The 18,255-nt window shown below is 45.0% G+C and overlaps 1 protein-coding gene across 3 annotated transcripts in view; it reads right to left on the reverse strand.

Annotated features, from left to right (window-relative positions):
• The window catches only part of HIPK2 (homeodomain interacting protein kinase 2), a 125,965-nt gene that overhangs the window by 23,527 nt on the left and 84,183 nt on the right, over nucleotides 1-18,255 (reverse strand). For all 3 annotated transcript variants that reach the window (XM_056482548.1, XM_056482547.1, XM_056482549.1), the window contains exons 3-7: nucleotides 10,438-10,561; nucleotides 8,241-8,360; nucleotides 7,446-7,532; nucleotides 6,206-6,390; nucleotides 2,371-2,533 (exon numbers count right to left, since the gene is read on the reverse strand). In XM_056482548.1, the coding sequence (XP_056338523.1) occupies nucleotides 2,371-2,533; nucleotides 6,206-6,390; nucleotides 7,446-7,532; nucleotides 8,241-8,360; nucleotides 10,438-10,561 (679 nt within the window). The remainder of the gene's footprint in view (nucleotides 1-2,370; nucleotides 2,534-6,205; nucleotides 6,391-7,445; nucleotides 7,533-8,240; nucleotides 8,361-10,437; nucleotides 10,562-18,255) is intronic.

Here is an 18,255-nt window from a genome sequence, read left to right on the forward strand (position 1 = left end):
CAAGGGCAGTGCTGGGGGAAGGATCACAATCTGAGTAACCACTGCTGTACCATGCCATGGGAGCTCCAGCCACACGGCGCTGCTTGTACTGCTCAGAGACACAGCACACTCCCTACAGCACAACTGCAGCCCCATTTCTCACCCAACTGGCTCTGATTTGCAGCATGATGAAGATGGGCTCAGAAACCACGCTGTTCACTCATCACAGCTGTAGAGGCTGCTCACATTTCTTTGGTAAAATAGATGCAGCAGCTCCATGCCCTGTGAAATCTCATCCTGGAAAATCCAATCTGGCCTTTCCTTTCAGATACCTTGTATCTAAGATGGTACATGCCCCTTGAATTATGTTTGGAATTTGAAGTAATCAGAAGACATAACAGGAGGTAATGCTAATACTTGCAAAGTCCAAACTTCACTTAAATTGTTTTTAAAATTTTCTAGAGCAGAAACTCCAGCAGGAAATGTTTCAAAGCCAAAAAAAAAAAAAAAAATCAGCCCAGAATTCTGCAAAAATCTAGAAATCTGAAGACTTTTTTTTTTATTATTTTTAATTTGGACTTGGTCTAAGAGCTGCAGGCAACTAAACAGCTCTGCCACTGCTCTAAATATATGTTCTTAGCATGCACGCCTAGGGAGCCAGACACTCTTAGACCAGAGCCCATCCTTCCCCTCTGTCCAAACATGCCAGCAACACTGCTGGAGATCAGTCAGACAACACTTTCTCATGGTGAATGTACGAACCCAGGAGGAGGCTTTGATCAAAGGTGCAGGAGATAGCAGGCTAAGCATTTTGCACTGCCCTGGTTGTGACTGGACCCACGCTGCACTGCCACAGCCACAGCCACGCAGGATGTGACAACAAAACTTTTCTTCCTCCTCCTCATCCCCTCTCAGTGCAGCGGCTGTGAAGTGCAATCTGCTCTCCTCTGCAACACACTGAGCAGCAACCACAGCAGCTCCCACACTCGTAATCTCAGAAGCCATAACTGGAAGGAGGCAATCCCCAGATATTTTGCAGAGATGGGAAACAAAAGAAAGCCCAGACAAGTGGTATGTTGAAGAGAATTGTGAAATGCTTAAAGCTTGTTCAAATTAAAACACCCTTCCTGGAAATATTTCTACCAGTTTTCCTATGAACATTGGGCATACTGATTCTGCTCAGAACAAACACCCCTTACGAGAATTCAGAAATGACCATGGGTCTCCCTAGCCAACAACTGATCTTACTGTCAAATGACATGTGAGGAAATGAAAACAAGTCTGCCTTTCCCACAAGTAACTCTGGTACAAATGGTGTCTCTTCCCTGTAGCTGGGGCAGGTAGGGGAGCATGTAGCATGCATTTCTTTAGTCAGCATCTCAGAAACAGCCTAGAAAGGGAACTGGTGTTTGTAACTGATAGCCTCTCACACCAAGTTATGACCTATCTCTGTCCATGCCCACCTGAATTGTTTCAAAAGACCTTCTGTGATCACATGTATCAAGACCTGAGTCAAGAAGCCTGGTTTTCTCACTGGCACAGGAGCATCCTGCACATCTACATAGACTCCTTTAGCTCCCTTGCTTTCCAAACACCATTTCCACAATGCCAACTGCAATCTCTAGAGTGAATCTTGAACAGCCTACTCCCAAAAGGCTTCAAAGACAGCAACTATTTCTTGAGCTTCAGTCTCTTAGAGTGCTCTCCCTGGAGAGTTTCCTTTCACTGCTCTAATACAGCACCACAGCAAACAACTTAGCCTGGCAGTCACATAAAATTTGTTAACACAGCACCCCCCAACACTGGGCAAGTAAAACTAATATAAAGCATGATTATAAAGCCAGAGCCCACCAAACTAGTGTGCAATGTGTTCGCAGTGGTGGCACATGCACATGGTCCCCACATCAACTGTGGTCCCTGGAGTAAAAGCAATGAGAGATAAGAATAAACATTATCGCTAAACTCTTCTTTCCTGTTGATCAGTTAGAGTGCTGTGTCTGTTACAGAGGGTTTAAATTCATTTTACTTCAATGTCAATTTGAAGAAGAGCTGTAAGATCACAAATACTTCTGCCTGACCCAGGGAGTGAAGTACTGCTTGCTGCATTAAGGGACTAATGAGCTTTTCCCCATAGCAACTTCCCAAGTAAGCAGGATTTATCACCCCAACAACAGCATAAACAACAAGGGCAACATTTCACCGTCACACAAATGTCACAAGATTACTGCTTGCCTGAAGAAAAGAAAATGAGGGAAAGAGCAGAGGAAGGAGAGTGAAAAGGCACCATCTCTTGGCAGGCATGTTAAATGGGATGCTACTTTGCTTTTCATCTTCCAGGCCCTCCTGACATAAATGTTTCAAGCACTGGCTGCTTGTGATTGATGTCCTCACCTGGTTGTGGACTGTGTTCAGCTGGTTATTAAAAGTCATAGTCAGGTTGGTCGATGTACTTGGGGCTACGTGGGTGATGAATGGCGTCTTGCTCTGGTTCACCGTGTCGTACATATTCACCCGCCGCTTGCAAATCTCCATGTTCTGGAAGCAGGACTTGACACTGCGCAGGGAGAGGAGGGCAAGGAAGGCAGAGAATCAACCAAGCAACTCACACAGGTAACAGTTCATCACAGTAGCCCTGCAATAGGTCTCCATGGCAGGCTTAGTACTTTCTAGGCTCTTAAAGCCCTTTGCTATTACATGCGGTCTCTCCCAAATGGTGAGTCAGATTAACCCTGTACTGAAGAAGGCCAAGATGAGAGAAGCTGCCCTGGGACTCCTGCGTGCTCCCACAGGTCTCTGAACTGCAATACAAGTCACAAAAGCAAGCAAATTGTCTGCTCTTTAGGGGACAGGGCAAGAAATACAAAGTGGCTAAATTAAAAGACTCAAAGAGACTGAGAGCAAGATACTGGCTTTTTTCTGGGAAGGAGCCTGAGAGGAAAAGAAAACTCATGCTTTTTGCTTCATTGTATGCGTAAACGTAGTTTTACATGTCTTTTGCAAGGAAGAATTTTACTGTTCTTGATCACTGAGACCTCTAAAAAAGTCATCCTTGTTCCTTTTAAGTAGTTGTTCACCGAAAGCTGAATCCAGCTAAGCAGTTAAAACATTGTCCCTGTCTGGCTAAATGCTTGTGCAGATGCTTATCTTGAAGCATGACATCTCCTCTTGCAGTCAATCGGACAATTCATATAAAAAAGTTATTCCAAAGCAAATTCCTCAATGCCCTGAGGGAATATGGTTCTGAGGTTATCTCACACTGAGAACTGGCTCTCTGGGGGAATGATTACAGCTTCTTCTTCTACACTGATCTTCCCTTAAATGTTATTGATATAGCAATGGAAATTTTGAGAAGTCTCCTATATTGTGCCCCAGTAAAGGAGATTAAACATTCTCTACACTGCTAGAACACAGTAGGCATCTGGTAGATGACACTGTCCATATTTCATTGATTGGAATACCAAAGTATACAGAGGCTAAGAGACAACAACATGGTGAACCTGGGCAACGCTGTATTTTTAGCACAATCTCAGTTAGTGACACCTGAAAACCAATACAGGTTTTCCACAATTCTTCCACAATAATTTTTTTTACAAATGTGCCCTCAGAGTCTGAAACACAACCTCAGAAAGTATAAAGGCATTTTTTAATTTTCATTATCCCAACATGGAGAAATTCCAAGCAGTGAAAATCAGCTGTATGCTGACCATTTTGTAATGATCTAAGTTGGAGGTAGGGGGTATATCCCCACATCATTTTTAAAAAACAAAGTGTCCCTTCAAAAAGAACAAACTTATAGAATCCCTAAAGTTGATGAAGACCTAGATCTTTTTATCCCTGTCTTGTCTCTTACTCAAATGGTCACCTCTCTTTTCCTACAAGTAATATCTTGGTAACTGGATCTGGGCCATAAACACCTGCAGACAAGCCAGGCTCAGGACACTGTGCAACAGCTGCCCATTATGTGCATTCACTTCCAGAACTATACCTGCTGGTTACAGAACATCCAGCAAAATCAAACACTAATCAAATACATACAGAAGGCTATTGGGTCATTTCTTTTCAGTCAAGTACAGATATAATTCTCCCTACACAAAGAAGTAAGCACTGGTAAGAGTATAGGTTCTGTATGGTGAATAGCGTGTGTTACCAAATGGTTTTATCTAACAAGGTGCAAGCTCTACAAATGCAATATCATATTCTCTAGCTTTACTTTAAGAAAAGGTGGAGGGAAAAACCCAGCAGGAGCAAAGCAAAACAGACAGAAAGTCTGAGGAGTACTCAGCAATTTAAGAGCCAGGAAGTTAAATATGTGAAATGGGAAGCTAAGCTCACTTTGCTGTCTTATAAGAAAGCAGAACAGCCCCTCTTGTGCTGCTTGAACTTGCAGCCTCTCTGAAACGTGCCACAGCAAAGATTCCTTCCAGAAGCTACAGCTTCCATATATTCTCACTTTTTCGCTGCCCAATTTATTTCCAAGAGAGATTATAGCTCCCTGCATCTTTCAAGGCTTTGAAGTCTCTATTCTCCAAACCACAAGTAATCACAGACAAAAGGTCCATCTACTTGCCATGCTGGTTACAGCTTATTGCTCTCTTTGCCTGTCACCGTTTCCAGCACAGAGGGGTTACACACCCAGCTGGCACACATTAAGTATTCAGAGACATGATGCTGAATTCTTTACTTGGCTGATATTCTCACTGCTATTGGCCCAAATGATATTTTCAATCTTTCTGGGGCTTGGCCTGAGCAGCCACAAGTGAGCACTTCAAAAATGAAGATGTGGTTATGGACTGTTGCGTTAGTGGAAAGATTTCTGACGACAATGTGTTAGGTCACAAATCTCTCCTATTTTACACAATAAGCTGTTGCACAGTCAGAAGGACTGTGGCAAATTAAAAGACTTTTGTCTATGATACTCAGTATTTTCATTGTCATATTTTTTTCATGAATGTTTTTTATACAAAACTTTACTTTCTTCCTGTTAAGCACAATCATCCCTCATCTTGTTTTCATTTATCACTTATAAGCTATTTATAGGTAACAATGCTCAAAGATGGCTGTGCAGGCTAAGTCTGGGTCTACACAGATCGTGCACCCACTGCCTTCTGGTAAGCAGATGCTCTTATCTTGTAAGAAATGTAACAAAAAGGCAGCTACAGCTCCTTCAAAGGAGGAAAGCTACTTTAAACAAACTCCAAATACTGCAGCCACCCATACAGGCAGGAGAGCCGACACAATCACCTGTTGCTCTGCAGCACAAAAAACATACTCTGCAGCTCTTCAAGCAATTCCCTTTAATTTGGTACCTGAGCTCCTGACAGCCTTTAAAACACTTATGCAAATGGCACCCAATGAAATATAGCACTGTGCCAATAATTGTTCTCTTGCCAAGTGGAAGGGATAGCCTGTGAAAGCACCTTGAACTGCCAAGTGCTGTAAAGCAGGATGTTCAAAGCTAAGTGTCCTGAAGGCTCTGGAAAACTCCCACTAAGTGTCCACCTTCTCCACATACACCTGAGAAGCCTATCCCTATGTGCACTGGGCATGGGCAGTGGGCTGGCTGCAGGTACCCTGCATTTCAGGCTGCTGTGCTCTGTGGTGCAGCCTTAGGAGAAGAGGCAGTCAGGCTTGAAGATGTGACCTCTTCTCATCTCCATCAGGCAGGGGAGCCTGTCCCCATTCCACATGTGTCAGCTGAGGTCAGAACATGGTATTTAAGGTGACACAGGTGGACAACAACCAAGCTGAAAACTGAACTCCTTGTCCTGGTGCTTATGCCTGTAAAACAGCCTGCTGCAGAACATCTCTTTCCTTAAAATGCAAATAGCCCCAAGCTGATGGGGAGGTTCTGGGAGGAAGGTTCAGGTCCCCACTGCAGATCAGGTTGATTACTCCAGTAACAATCAGGACTGTATTACTTTGAAATAGACTGATACTTTCAGCACTAATTGCATAATTTCTTCTGCATTTCAATGCAAAAATATGTAATTACTGAATATTTACATAATTAATGTAGCACACACTGCAGCACTTTAAATGCCAAGCACCTACAACACAATTCTTGCAACCTTGAGTTGGCAATCGTCTATTTTTTTAAGCAGGAAAAGATTAAAACTTAGGGATTAAACATCTTAACAAAGCCCCTCAGACACACTTGGTCTCCACCACAACCATCTCTCCTCTTCATCCCTCAATTCAAAACCCAAGGGGAACAAAAGCCACGTACTGTGTGCTGTGAGGGAAGTCGAGCAAGTGCGTCATGGTGACAAAAGGGTGGCTCAGAGTTTCAATGGGTGTTATCCTCTTATCCGCGTCTATCGTCAACATCTTCTTCAACAGATCTATGAACTCCCGCCGGTCTGCCTTTTCCACCAGCATGTCGCTCCCCTCCAAATCCGTTGTCATGTTTACCTAAAGGAGAAGGGACGGGAGTGAGCGCCGAAGGGAAGAGCAGATGGTCAGGTCCCCAGCAAACTGTGTTTGCTCCTCTTCGGAGCACATGCCCTGCGCGCCTCCCTGTCTGAAGGAGTAGCTGCTGAATGGCCATGCCAGACTCCGTGGTGGCCACTCATCTGGCTTGTGCATGTCACATCTCCAGACAGACTGCTGAGTGTTCAGCTCGCCTGGGTCAGTGGCTAATGAAACACTTAGTCACCCTCCACTGAAGATGAACAGCTTCCATGTGGCAGCAGGCAAGCTCTGATAATCACAGTATTTATCATACACTGTGCCATCAGATACTTATCTATGTGTCCTAGAAGCCAAAAATACATAAAATACATAAAAATTGTCAGTAGGTTTATGAGAAATATTCCATTCATGTATCGGGTGCCAGGAAAAAAAGGATTTGTTACATTATTTCATGTATAATCCAGTCTCCTCTGATTCCAGTCCCCCTTTCCTGCACTTGTTACACTGTCTAGACCTTGCTAGCACAAACTCCAGTTTGGTGCTAGTGTTGGGCCAGTTTTGCACACTGGTTTGTTTGTCAGCACAAACTCCCACCACAGGAGTGGTTATGCTGGATTAGCTCTCACAACCTCATGGAATTGACACAGTGAATTAGTGCTTCCCATTCTTCCCCCAGCCAGCCACGTTTTACAGCAAGCACACTCCTCTGTGGCCATGATGAATATTTCCACTGTCACCCTCTAACAAATGGAAATATTAAAGCACAGAGAACTAAGTGACTTGCCAGAGGTCATACAGAAGCACTGGAGAGACAAGAGAAAATGCAGGATTTCAACATTCAGAGACGTGCCTTAGCCACTTACCAAGGCTGCTTTACTACAGCACACATACTCCTACAAAGCAGCACGTAACAGCTACTTTGGTAGGCATAATCCTGATATTTTTCAGGAGCTGGCCCAAGAATAGGATACACAGAGAACTTCCACGATTCCCTTTTGTTCGTGCTGCTGGAAAGCACGTGAAGGGTCTCGCTGGTTACTCACCAATGCTCTTACCTGTGCCATGTCATCCAAACAGTTGAAAATATATTTTCTTGCTTCCTTTGACTTAATCCCCGTCTCTGCCTCATGATCATCTGGCGTCTGCTCAAAACAGAACACAGGCATTGACTAACACTGCCCTGCAACCAGCTGTAGATTATGTGCCACTTCCCACATGTGCCTCATCCTGTACTCATCAGGGAGCATCGTGTCTCTCTTGTCTGTCCAGACACCATTTACACGATCTCCACCAGGGTTATGTGACATGCTTTACATCACAAGGTGATTTATCTCTTCTATTTCACATCTGAGCATCCTCCCAACTATGGTAGGTCTCTTACATCCATCCTGGCGTGAGGTTCAGCATCCCACCCCAGCCAGAAGCCCACTGGCCTCTCTTCTTGGGGACAGCATGCAGCCAAACAGGCTGGCACAGGACACTCAGGGCTCACCTGCTTTACTAGAGGTTTTGATTGGAGAATTAAAATGCTTGCCTTTTTTTTTTTTTTTTCCCCACAATGAGTTAGATATTAGAGCAAAGTCTGCCCACTACACACCAATTCATTGACTACTTAGAGGGAGATTTCCAGGTCAACTCTGGACTTAAATTTCCTACATCACAATGCCAAGTAGGTCTATTATAGACTCCAAATCTTTTTAGGGGATGGCAGTTTTACCTAGGGCAGTATCCACCCCTATGTCTGTGCTGCACTGCAAAAAGCAGAACCTTAGGCTCTGAGGTGACCTGAATGTCTCCTCACTTCCAACCAAGAACTGCAAGGTAAAAGAAACAAGGTAATGTCTTCCTACCTTCAACCTCCACAAGGGATATGGTGAGTCTGTATCCCTGTTGAAAAACCTTGTAGTCTTTGTCCCTGCACTTAACAAATACTCTGCTGGTAAGCCCTGCGTCTGGGAAATGTAGCGAATCTGTAAGAAAAGGATGAGAGGGCACTGTTTGTCATGTGAAGATCTCTGGATCTCTTCCTTGAAGAAGTGCAGGAGGCATTTGAACCAACAGAACAGACAAAAAAAAAGATGTAGCACATAGAAAGACTTTACCCCAAAAAACTCAGTGCAAGGAATGAGAGGAAGAAAATTTCTGCATGGAATTCCCTCCACTTATCACATACATCACTGGATGTGCCTTAGAGTGCACTCCCACAAAGCCTAAGGATGAAAAGAGGAAAGTCCCTAAGTTTTTAAAGGTCAAAGAGAAGGACCACACAGTGATTTCAATGGGATGTCTCAACACTTTGCAGCCTCTCCTCTCCAGAAAGTCATTTCAGCAATTTCATATTTGCTCTCTCTAACTTTTGCCGGTATTCTTCTGCCTGAGCATACAGCCTGTCCTCGGAGCAGTTTGAAGATCCAAACACAGGATTATGAAGTGACTACCTTTGAACCAAGATGAAGCATACACTCAAACCAACTGACACCCCCATGGTATGGAAAGTACTTGTCTCTACTGACTACATGACGTCATCTGGGTTGCATCCACAAGCATGACCTCATTGGCACCCACACCAGATACTCTTTTTGTGTTTCCAGGATCTGAAACTTTTATTCATAAACTTTATTTATAAAGGAGAAAGGGTCTGCAATTATACAATTAAAGACCGATGTCATGCATGCCTGAGGTGCCACACAAAACCTTAACTTTGGCACCTCCTGCCTCCTGAATGGCTTCATTCTGCAAAATTGCTGCAAACTCTGCAAAATTACTACAGCCAGTCACTCCAGAAAATTCTAGGGAAGAATGAAAAATGCTTTTGAGAGAAGAAACAGAGAAGGATAAAAACATTAAATAAACAAAGGCATAAAAAGCAGCCATGGTTTCAATCACTTCCAAGCACTCAGGCCCCGGTTCACTGTGCATGGCTCAGCTCTGCAGCTCCCCAGGTCCATCAGAGCTCAGACACCTGAGAGGCACCAGGATCCTGCCCGCAGCCCAGTGCCAGTGCTGCAGCCAGGGACCAGGATCAGCCCCTGCCCCTTTCCTAGATCCCCTGGAACCCTTGTCATACTTTACCAGAGGAAGCTTTGTGCTGGGCAGTTAAGCTAGCCAGTAAGGTATGGTGATTTCTTTTTCAGCTGTGTGTTTTATGGCTTTTGAGGTGCAATGGGGAAGCAAAAGAAATCTACCTTTCATGCTTGGTATGTGATTTTCAAACACTTGTAAGTTTCTCAGCTACATCTGATTTCCTTTAGAGTTACTAATAACCCTGCTCTTTGCTGCAAGTTATTTATCCTGCCAAATTCTACCTTTAGAGCTCTGATTAAAAATTACTAGTTTCAAAAGAAAAGTCAAGAAAACATTTCAGTATGTGAAAAACTTATTTTTGCCTTTTTTTTTTTTTTTTTTAATTTATTTCCTAAAAGAAAAAAGCCCCTTTTCAGGCTGCATTTGCAAACAGCTAAGATCATCCTGAAGAATACTATGGGAATGCAAAGTATTCTACAGCCCTGGCTCTAGCTGCCGCTGCATTATCAGTTTTAGGAGTACAAAAAGGGCATAAAAGCCTATAGGGAGAAAAGAGACGACAGCTTATATTAACTGGAAGCCTACATCAATGTCAACGTTTTCCTTCTTGTCATTGCTTTTAATATGCACTCTCATAAAAGGGGTTATGAAATGCAGCCGGGCTCGTGCAGTTTCTTCTAACAAGTGAGCCTTTATACAGCACTTGCTGTTACAGCAGAGAAAGGGTGCCTGCTCTGCTCAGTGAGGAGAGGCATGTACAGAGCTCTCCAGTCAATGGCAGCATTGAGTCTTGATTGAGTTTCATTTCACTCAGGCAGCCAGGTCTTAAAGGCCAGTGTACCAAGCTGCACACTGGTTACCTGGAATAAATACCCAGGTGCATAATGACAATGCTGACTTGGGAGAACAAGAAACACAGATCCATCATTAGCAAAGTGAAGAAGTTGGCATCTGTTCACTCTGACAAGAGAAGGCAAACAGATGTGTGCACTTACCAGCACCCAGGGCAATACCCATACCCACCTGATCGTACTCCGAAGCTCCTGGGTACAAGGGCCAGCCCAAGAACAGCTCTGCAATGACACATCCCAATGACCACATATCGATTGCTTCACAAAAGGGTAAACCGAGGATGATTTCAGGGGCTCTGCGAAGGAAGAGGTCAGAAAACATCAGCACAGAGCTCTCAGCTGGTGCTGGGCATCATGACACTCACAGAGCTGCCATCAACAAGTGTCAGTACTCTGACAGAGCTGAGGCACACACTGGTCACTGGCACAGTGCCTGCTACCCAAACACTGGTTGGTGAATATTTATCCCTACAGAAGAGTACTGTGGCCATATACAGCCAAGAGACAGCCATAAGTTTTGCAGCATTTTGTAAAGGAGAGAACTTCCACTGCTTTCATCCAGCAACTGGGAACATGAAGGCACCCAAGCAAGGCCCCCACTCGAGGCTCTCAGGCCCAGCTCGCTGTCCTGTAGAGAACTGTGCAGATCCCCTGCAGTGAAGCATCCTCTGTTCACACAGCTCCGTGGGTTCACAAACAGCCAGACATTAAATAATCATTAAAGGACTGGTATAAAAGGATTACTGACTTTTTAAACAAATGGCTGTAACAACAAAACAGAGAAATAATGTAATTAGATCTATTAGACCTAAGCCTTTTCCTCAGGAGGAAGTAGCCAAGAAACCTTCCTTTCCCAGTCTGTCCCGGCACCTGATTAGATTTCCTTTTCCCTTCCAGCCCCAGCAGCCAAAATACAGCAGCTCTCTGGCTATGCATTTATTGCCACTCCAGGAGATTCCACCAAAGCACCTCTGCTCCTTCCTCTACTCCCTTCCAGGGGGAAACTGTCCCACTGCCCTGGGGTGGTTGGAATCCCTCTCCACAGATCCTGAAAAGGTCTGTAGGATGAGGTTAGATGAACTTGCTCAACTCCAGTGGCCAAGGTGAGACGAGATGAATCCTGACTTACATATCCCAAACATTCTGTGTTTCAAAAACTTCTCTGTGAAAGAACCAAAAATATTTTCCAAATACTGTAAGCCTTATACACACAAACACCTTACTTGCTTGTCCCACCTCTGCCTAGATGTGCAGTTATGTGACACAATTCCTATTTATACAAGCATTTCCTAAAGCTTCTCTCCTGTTGTTCTCACAACACTTCTAAAGTCACAGGTTCTGGTTTCATGGGATGTACAGCAGGAAGAATAACTTACTTTCCCATACTCCTCTAACTATAAAGAAAAAAAAAAAGCAGAAGACAGATAAAAGAAACACACACTGCTTTAAAATTTTCATCATTTTAAATATAGCCTTGGGATTTCTTGGGCCCTCATGCATATTTTGGGAATGCCTGGGGTTGGCTATTGAGCAAATCAAGTGCCACCATCCAAAGCTAGAAATAGGACCCATGGCTCCCAGTTTCCCATTTGTCATCAGGATAAGATCTGACACTAGTGAGATCATACTAAGGATTACCAATTGCAGTGGAAAATACTATGTTTTAATCACACCATTACATAGTCATGTCAAGACAAGCCTTGAGCCAAGAAACCAAGCAAAATGGCAATTTTTTTCCAAAGAAGCAAAGACCCTGTAGCAAGAATACATGTCCCATCTTCAGTCCAGTTTTGGGGGAACTTGTAATGGTTAAAGTCCCAAACTACTTCTTTTTAAACCAGCAATGCAGAATGTAAAATTACAGGAAATTCTGGGATTTTAAAGTTAGAATGCTTTTTGCCACTCCCACAAAAAACAACTCAGAAACTTAAAAAGTGGCTACCTTTAGCCCTCCTAGCTTCATCTGTGCTTGTCACTGTAATACCCTACTGCTCTTTAGCCCACTGTGACAAACTTCTTATTCTAACAGCAGTCTTTCCTCATGAACAAGGGGTTAATTTTCTTCTTTTCCTCCCCATTCCCTCATCCCGTCATCCCTGTCATCCCTACACACTACTCGACACCTAGACAAAATGCAGAGAGAAAAAGACAGCTATGGTGACCTGAATCTCATTACTATGTAAATCCTGCATTCAAAGCCATCTGCCTCTCCCTGCCTGCCTTCCACATTGTGAACGAAATGTCCCTGGTCACTAATGAGAGCTCAGCGACCAATCGCCTGAACTTCAAATCCCTCCCTCTAACTCAAGTGGAGGGGTGGACTACAGGGATATTCCCAAGATGATTTTGTGTGGAAAACTCCCTCTTCATAAAAAGCACACTGCTGTCATATGCAACACACACTTCCTTTCCTCTCTCCCCTTATGCTGCCAACACCTTCAGACCCCTGCAAGAAGGGATGACCCAGAATTTCAGGTTCCAAAATCTGTTTTTATTTTCCCTCCTGATTCTTTGGCTGCCCAGCGGATTTTCTGAAAGCTCCACTTCCTGGAGTGCAGTAATTAGAAGAGAATATCTTTTTTACATGCAGAAGAAGTTTTCCATCTTTGCTATTAGGAAGAAAAGCATAAATCAGAGTCCATATAATTTAAATACATAAAATGCAACTAAACAGAACACCACTCATGCTATGAATTCTAGCAGTGGCAAGAATGCCTGTGAGAAAGGGCTAGATCTAGGTGATATGGAGCACTTGCTGTGTTTTCTCCCAGCCTTCACATCATTATTGTGATTTTTCCACGGAGAGGGAGTGGCCCTAAGACAAAAAGATTCTATTACCTTAACTGAACAGCCATTAAGACACATCAAGAACAACAGGGAGTGGACACCACACAGGATTTCAGATTTTCAGTCAGCAGATACCTCCTCTTTGCTGTGTGAAAGAGGGAGCTGCAGTCATCAGGAACAGAGCTCTGCCTGCTTGAGATGGCCAATGCCAAGCGTTTTGGGGCAGGATGCTATAAGCTCTGTAATGAAATAATCTGCCCACTGATAAAATACCTTTGAATCCCCACTGTGATGAATATTGTTCGACATGCTCAGTTATGGATAAGTACATCCTTCTGCACATAGTATCTTACATGTGCAACTCCTCTCTTTCTTAACATAAGCATGTCAGTTTTGTAAGACAAGGTGAGATCTTGACTTCCATCACATGTTGTGGCACAGAGTTCCACAAGCAACCTTCTGCTTTCAATATCATCTCAACTCAGCTGTTTAAAGCTTGATTTTCCTTTATCAGGCTTAAATTTGTCACCTCTCACTTCATGTTCACATAAATTAGTCTAGAGGTGAAGATAGACGTGATTGAATCCCCTGTCCTTCAACACAAGCTGTTTTTACATCTCTGCCCTGCTCTCCCATGTCTGCAGCAGCTTCTGGCTTCTCAGTGTACCATCCCATGGATGTTTCAATCCACTTCCACAGCCTGACCCTACAACTCCTTCTCCTGACATGACTGCTTGGAGACAGGCTGAACAGACCTAGAAAGAGTTAAACACAAGGATATTCCCCAGACTTATTTTACACTATTTGCAGAATGCTTTTGCGTTCCAGTCTTCCCTAAGCTTAATATTTTGTTTGCTTTTGGAGTGACACGAGGCATTTCAGCAGATGTTTTATCTGGGAGATCCTCTGAGACACACAGTCCTTTCTCCAGAGAAACTGCAGTTAATTTAGGACATAGAATTATGCAGAAATAGTTCATTTTTTGTCTTCCAATGTTTACTGCCTTTCAGTACTGCACTGATACGGCACAATGTTTTCTGTAATCTAGATCAAGTCCTTTAAATGCTCTCACTCTTTTCTGCAGCCTAATCTAAGCAAGTTTGTGATATCTACATGCTTGAACAATTCACTACTGATCCAGCACTTTTTACAGATAATTAATACATTAAATAACTCTGGTCCTAAAAGGTGCGTGCAGTCCACAACTGACCCTTGTTTTCCTAAAAGCACTCATACTTAGCTCAGCAATAAAAATGGTGTAATTCTCTTTCCCAAAGGGAAAGAAAACAGTTTCCATATCTTAAAGAGTTTTTGTGTGGGATTTCTCCATTCTGCAGCTGCTAGCACTGTGTAACAAGGTAAAATGCCCTAGGAAAGTGTGCACATCTGAGTACTGCAATCACAAATCGGAAGGAGGATTCACATGGCAACAGACCCTCCCCAACAGCACTGAGGTCTTCAGCAGATCTCTCCATGACTGCACACAGAAGTATTTTCTGCACCAACAATACAGGCTTTTTACCAGAGACTCACTAAACCTTCTGATTGTGGAGAGGATCTTGTCTGACAGCACACAATGGAGCCAGCTGCCAGATACCTCAATACATGCAGGAACATCCCCATTTCCCGCTCTCCACCCATTTCTTGGCTGTGCATCTGCAACACTCTTGGCACAGTAACTCCTGCCTCCAGTAGAAGACACACACACAGAAGGAAAACAGAAAACTTTGCCCTCCTGTCCTTCCTCTCCCATGAGCTGCTCTCGATGTCCTCCAACAAGAGGCACTCCCCTTCTGCATGCACAGGCACAACCTGTTCTACAGCTCACACAAATCTCACCAGCACAGACCAAATGCTTAGAAAACACTTGCCACCAGCCTGGGAAAGACTGAAGAACCCTGCCAAGAGCCTCCATCTCCAGGACAAAAGCAGTCATCCCATCCCCACTTCCCACATCTCCTACCCCTTCTGACCAAATTACTTGCCTGGACACCAAAGGGTGACCTGTTCCCCAGCTCAGCAGTGAGTCCAGTCAATCCCCCATCCTTTGGAGCCCAGCTTGAATGTGCTTGTGTACACCAGAGAGCTGCTGGTGCTGGTGCCCCAGGGTCCCTGTGCTGGCAGCACCTGCAGGTCCCCAGAGGCAGAAGTGCCATCTCATCATTTGCTTGCACCTCACACACAACCCTGTCCTGCTTTCAGGCCTGCTGCTGGCAAAGTATTTACTTTAGCAACCCTGCTTTGTGGCAGTGTAATTTCATTGTCTGGTGTTTCTGTCAGGAAAATTAATTACCAGTCTAGCTCGCTGGCTTTTTCACCCACACATCATAGGGCATTTAAAACAAATGCCAAAAAAATTCATTTCCACAGACTCAGATTCAGAGAGCTGGGCTCTTTCTGAATTTTAAAACTTCCCTGCAAACTGCCCTCCTCAGGGATAATTTACCACCTCTGGTAGGATCCCATGGCCAAGCGTGATAGTCTCAGCAGAGTCCTTCATGGACAAGTATACACATCAGACAAAAATATATCTCAAAACCTGATACTTGCTGGCACCCTGAGCAGAGAGTGCTCCTGCTTCCAGAAGAAGGCTGGGGGCAGCTGCAGGCAGACCTGCAGTGAAGATGTCTCTGAGCTGGTAGGCACAGCTCCTGTCTCACTCTGCCTGCTTGTCTCACCTGCTGAAGCCTGAATTCTGGGAAGCAGGAGCTTTCACATCTCTGCTCAGGAAGCCCTGGGCAGAGGCAGAGAGGGAAGAGCTGAGCTCCTCTGCCCAAGCAGGGATGCACTGACCAGCTGCACATCCAGGGCTTCAGACTGGTCAGGGCTCATGCTCTCTCATGCACCAGAATACCTCTTGTGAGGACAAGGAACTGCATCCTTCATGTGTCTTACAAAGGGGGTTTTATTCAAGTGCTGGAGCTCTATCCTCCTCTCAGATGAACCCTTTCTTTGGCATCTTTATGGACTCTTTCTCATACCTGCTCACTTGACTCTCTTGTATTTTGTGGAGGTGTCCACCTTTTATTGCCATGCACTGTAGAATGCAGAGTACCTTTAACTCCTAGATAATGGAGGTGGAATGCACAGAGAATCTTTTTTTTGTTCCTCTGTACTTCTCAGACACCAAATCATTTCTTAAGTGAAGGGATGTAAAAGGAGACAGGCTCATACTCTGTAAGTAAAAGGTTACAGCTGCTATTTCCCTCATCCCTCCACCTCTCTGCTCACACAGACACCCTGGAAGGGATGCACACATCAAATATGGATGACCCTCAGACTAAGGCCATCCTCTGCTCCAGGGCTGGGCATCTGCAGACTTTTGTGTCTGTGTTAAAGACAGCTGCCAGGGCCAGAGCTTAACACACCTACCAGCACTGACAGCTCCTGCTTGCTACTCCCCATCCCACACAGTGGACAGGAGAGCAGCTCTGTGACCCACTTGGGTCACTCAGCAGGGAAGTGCTGGGCTCACCCTCAGTGCTGGACTTCTGCATTTCTCCTGCACCCCTGGGCAAAGGACAACCCTGGGAGTCAAGACTCATCCCAGAATATGCAGGCACACTATGCCTTTCAGATTCCACCATAAAGTTCCAACCATGGAGAGGTCAGTAAACATAGGGCTATTCCTGAGGGAGGGAAAGGACCACAGAGGAATGGCACCCAATTGGTCACAGTATACTGTTTGCCCACAAAGATGTATTGGTTTGAGTGATCAGGAAGGACAGTGCCACTACAGGGCCTACTAGCAGACTCTCTATTTCACTGGTCAAACACAGGTACACCTGGTTTCTGGGAAGGACTGTGGGTGTAACCAGAGCCACTTCCAGGGCTGCCAGGCCACCTGTACAGCCACCACTAGAAGGGAGCTCCAACACTGCACTGCTCACATCACTCTTGCCCATCCCTCAAGATCAGTCTGCAACACTTAAAAAAATATATGAATCAGCTCAAAAGACTGGAAGCTGGATCCACTCAGCCCTCAGTGATGGTTTATGTTACAGGACACACAAATATAAACTGGAGGCTGGTAACCAGTGAGGTACAGCAGGGTTTATCCTGGACTGGTCTCATTTAACATCTTTGTCCCTGACCTGAGGAAGAGGCAGAGAGCATTCTCATCCAGTTTATGGGTGATGCCACACTGGAGAGACCTGGCCATGCACTTGAGGGCATGGGGATGCCACCCAGAAGGACCTGGACAGGTGGGAGGCATGGGCTGATTGGGACCCTCTGAAACACAGCCAGGAGAAATGCCAGGTCTGGCCCCCGGGACAGACGAGCACTGGTGACAGCTGGGGAACTGCTCAGCTGGAACAGCTGTGAGCACGTGGGCTAGAAAGGAAGACTCTTGGCAGCAGCAGCACCAACAGCCTCCCTGGAACAGGGCTGGCAGACCAAGGAAAATGGTAACCCACCTCCAGCCCCATCTGGACAGCCTGTTTGGTCTGGGGATCCCAGTGGGCAGGTGAACTGGAGCAACCTCAGTGGGCAGAGGGAGAACCACGGTGTCCATGAGAACAGCCTGCCCCTCCTCCTCTGCCACATGGAGAAAATGGTGCCAGGCTCTTCCCTCAGGTGGGCAGCAGAAGGCAGAGATGACAGACAAACTGAAACAGAAGATCCCTCTGGGAATGGGGAGAACACCTCCACTGTGCAGATAAAGGAACCAGCAGCACAGGCTGCCCTGAGGGACTCTGCAGTTGCTATCCTTGGAGGCTTTTAAGAGCCAGCAAGATGAAATCCGGATCTTGATCTCATGGCAGACTCTACCTTGACCATCAGGTTGAACTAAATGACCTTCCAGGGCCCCCTGTCACCTGAACTTCTCTATCTCTAAGGTCCAGTAACCATACATTTCTCAAGAGGAAGGTCAGCAAGATCTTCCTACCTACAGGTGAAATCCTACACAGCTGGGAGTGTTTCCTGTGGCGCAGGTGCAGGTCCCAGGGTGTTTTAATCAAGTGTACATTCACACAATTCTGCCTTTTACAAACAGAGAGCAAGTTGCACAACAATTACCTCTGAACTTGGCTGGAGTAATTATCAACCAAGCCTTGTGAGCCTCTCATTGCTAGCTGAGGATATTTAATAGCAAATAACTCACAGAAGCAGACTAGACTACCCACCCCTAGCCACTGCTCATGTTCCACCTGGGTGCTGACTGGGAAGGATGAAAATACTCCAGAGGATAGTGTCAGAG

Source organism: Oenanthe melanoleuca, chromosome 1A (assembly GCF_029582105.1).
Source record: "Oenanthe melanoleuca isolate GR-GAL-2019-014 chromosome 1A, OMel1.0, whole genome shotgun sequence".
NCBI classification, from domain to species: domain Eukaryota; kingdom Metazoa; phylum Chordata; class Aves; order Passeriformes; family Muscicapidae; genus Oenanthe; species Oenanthe melanoleuca.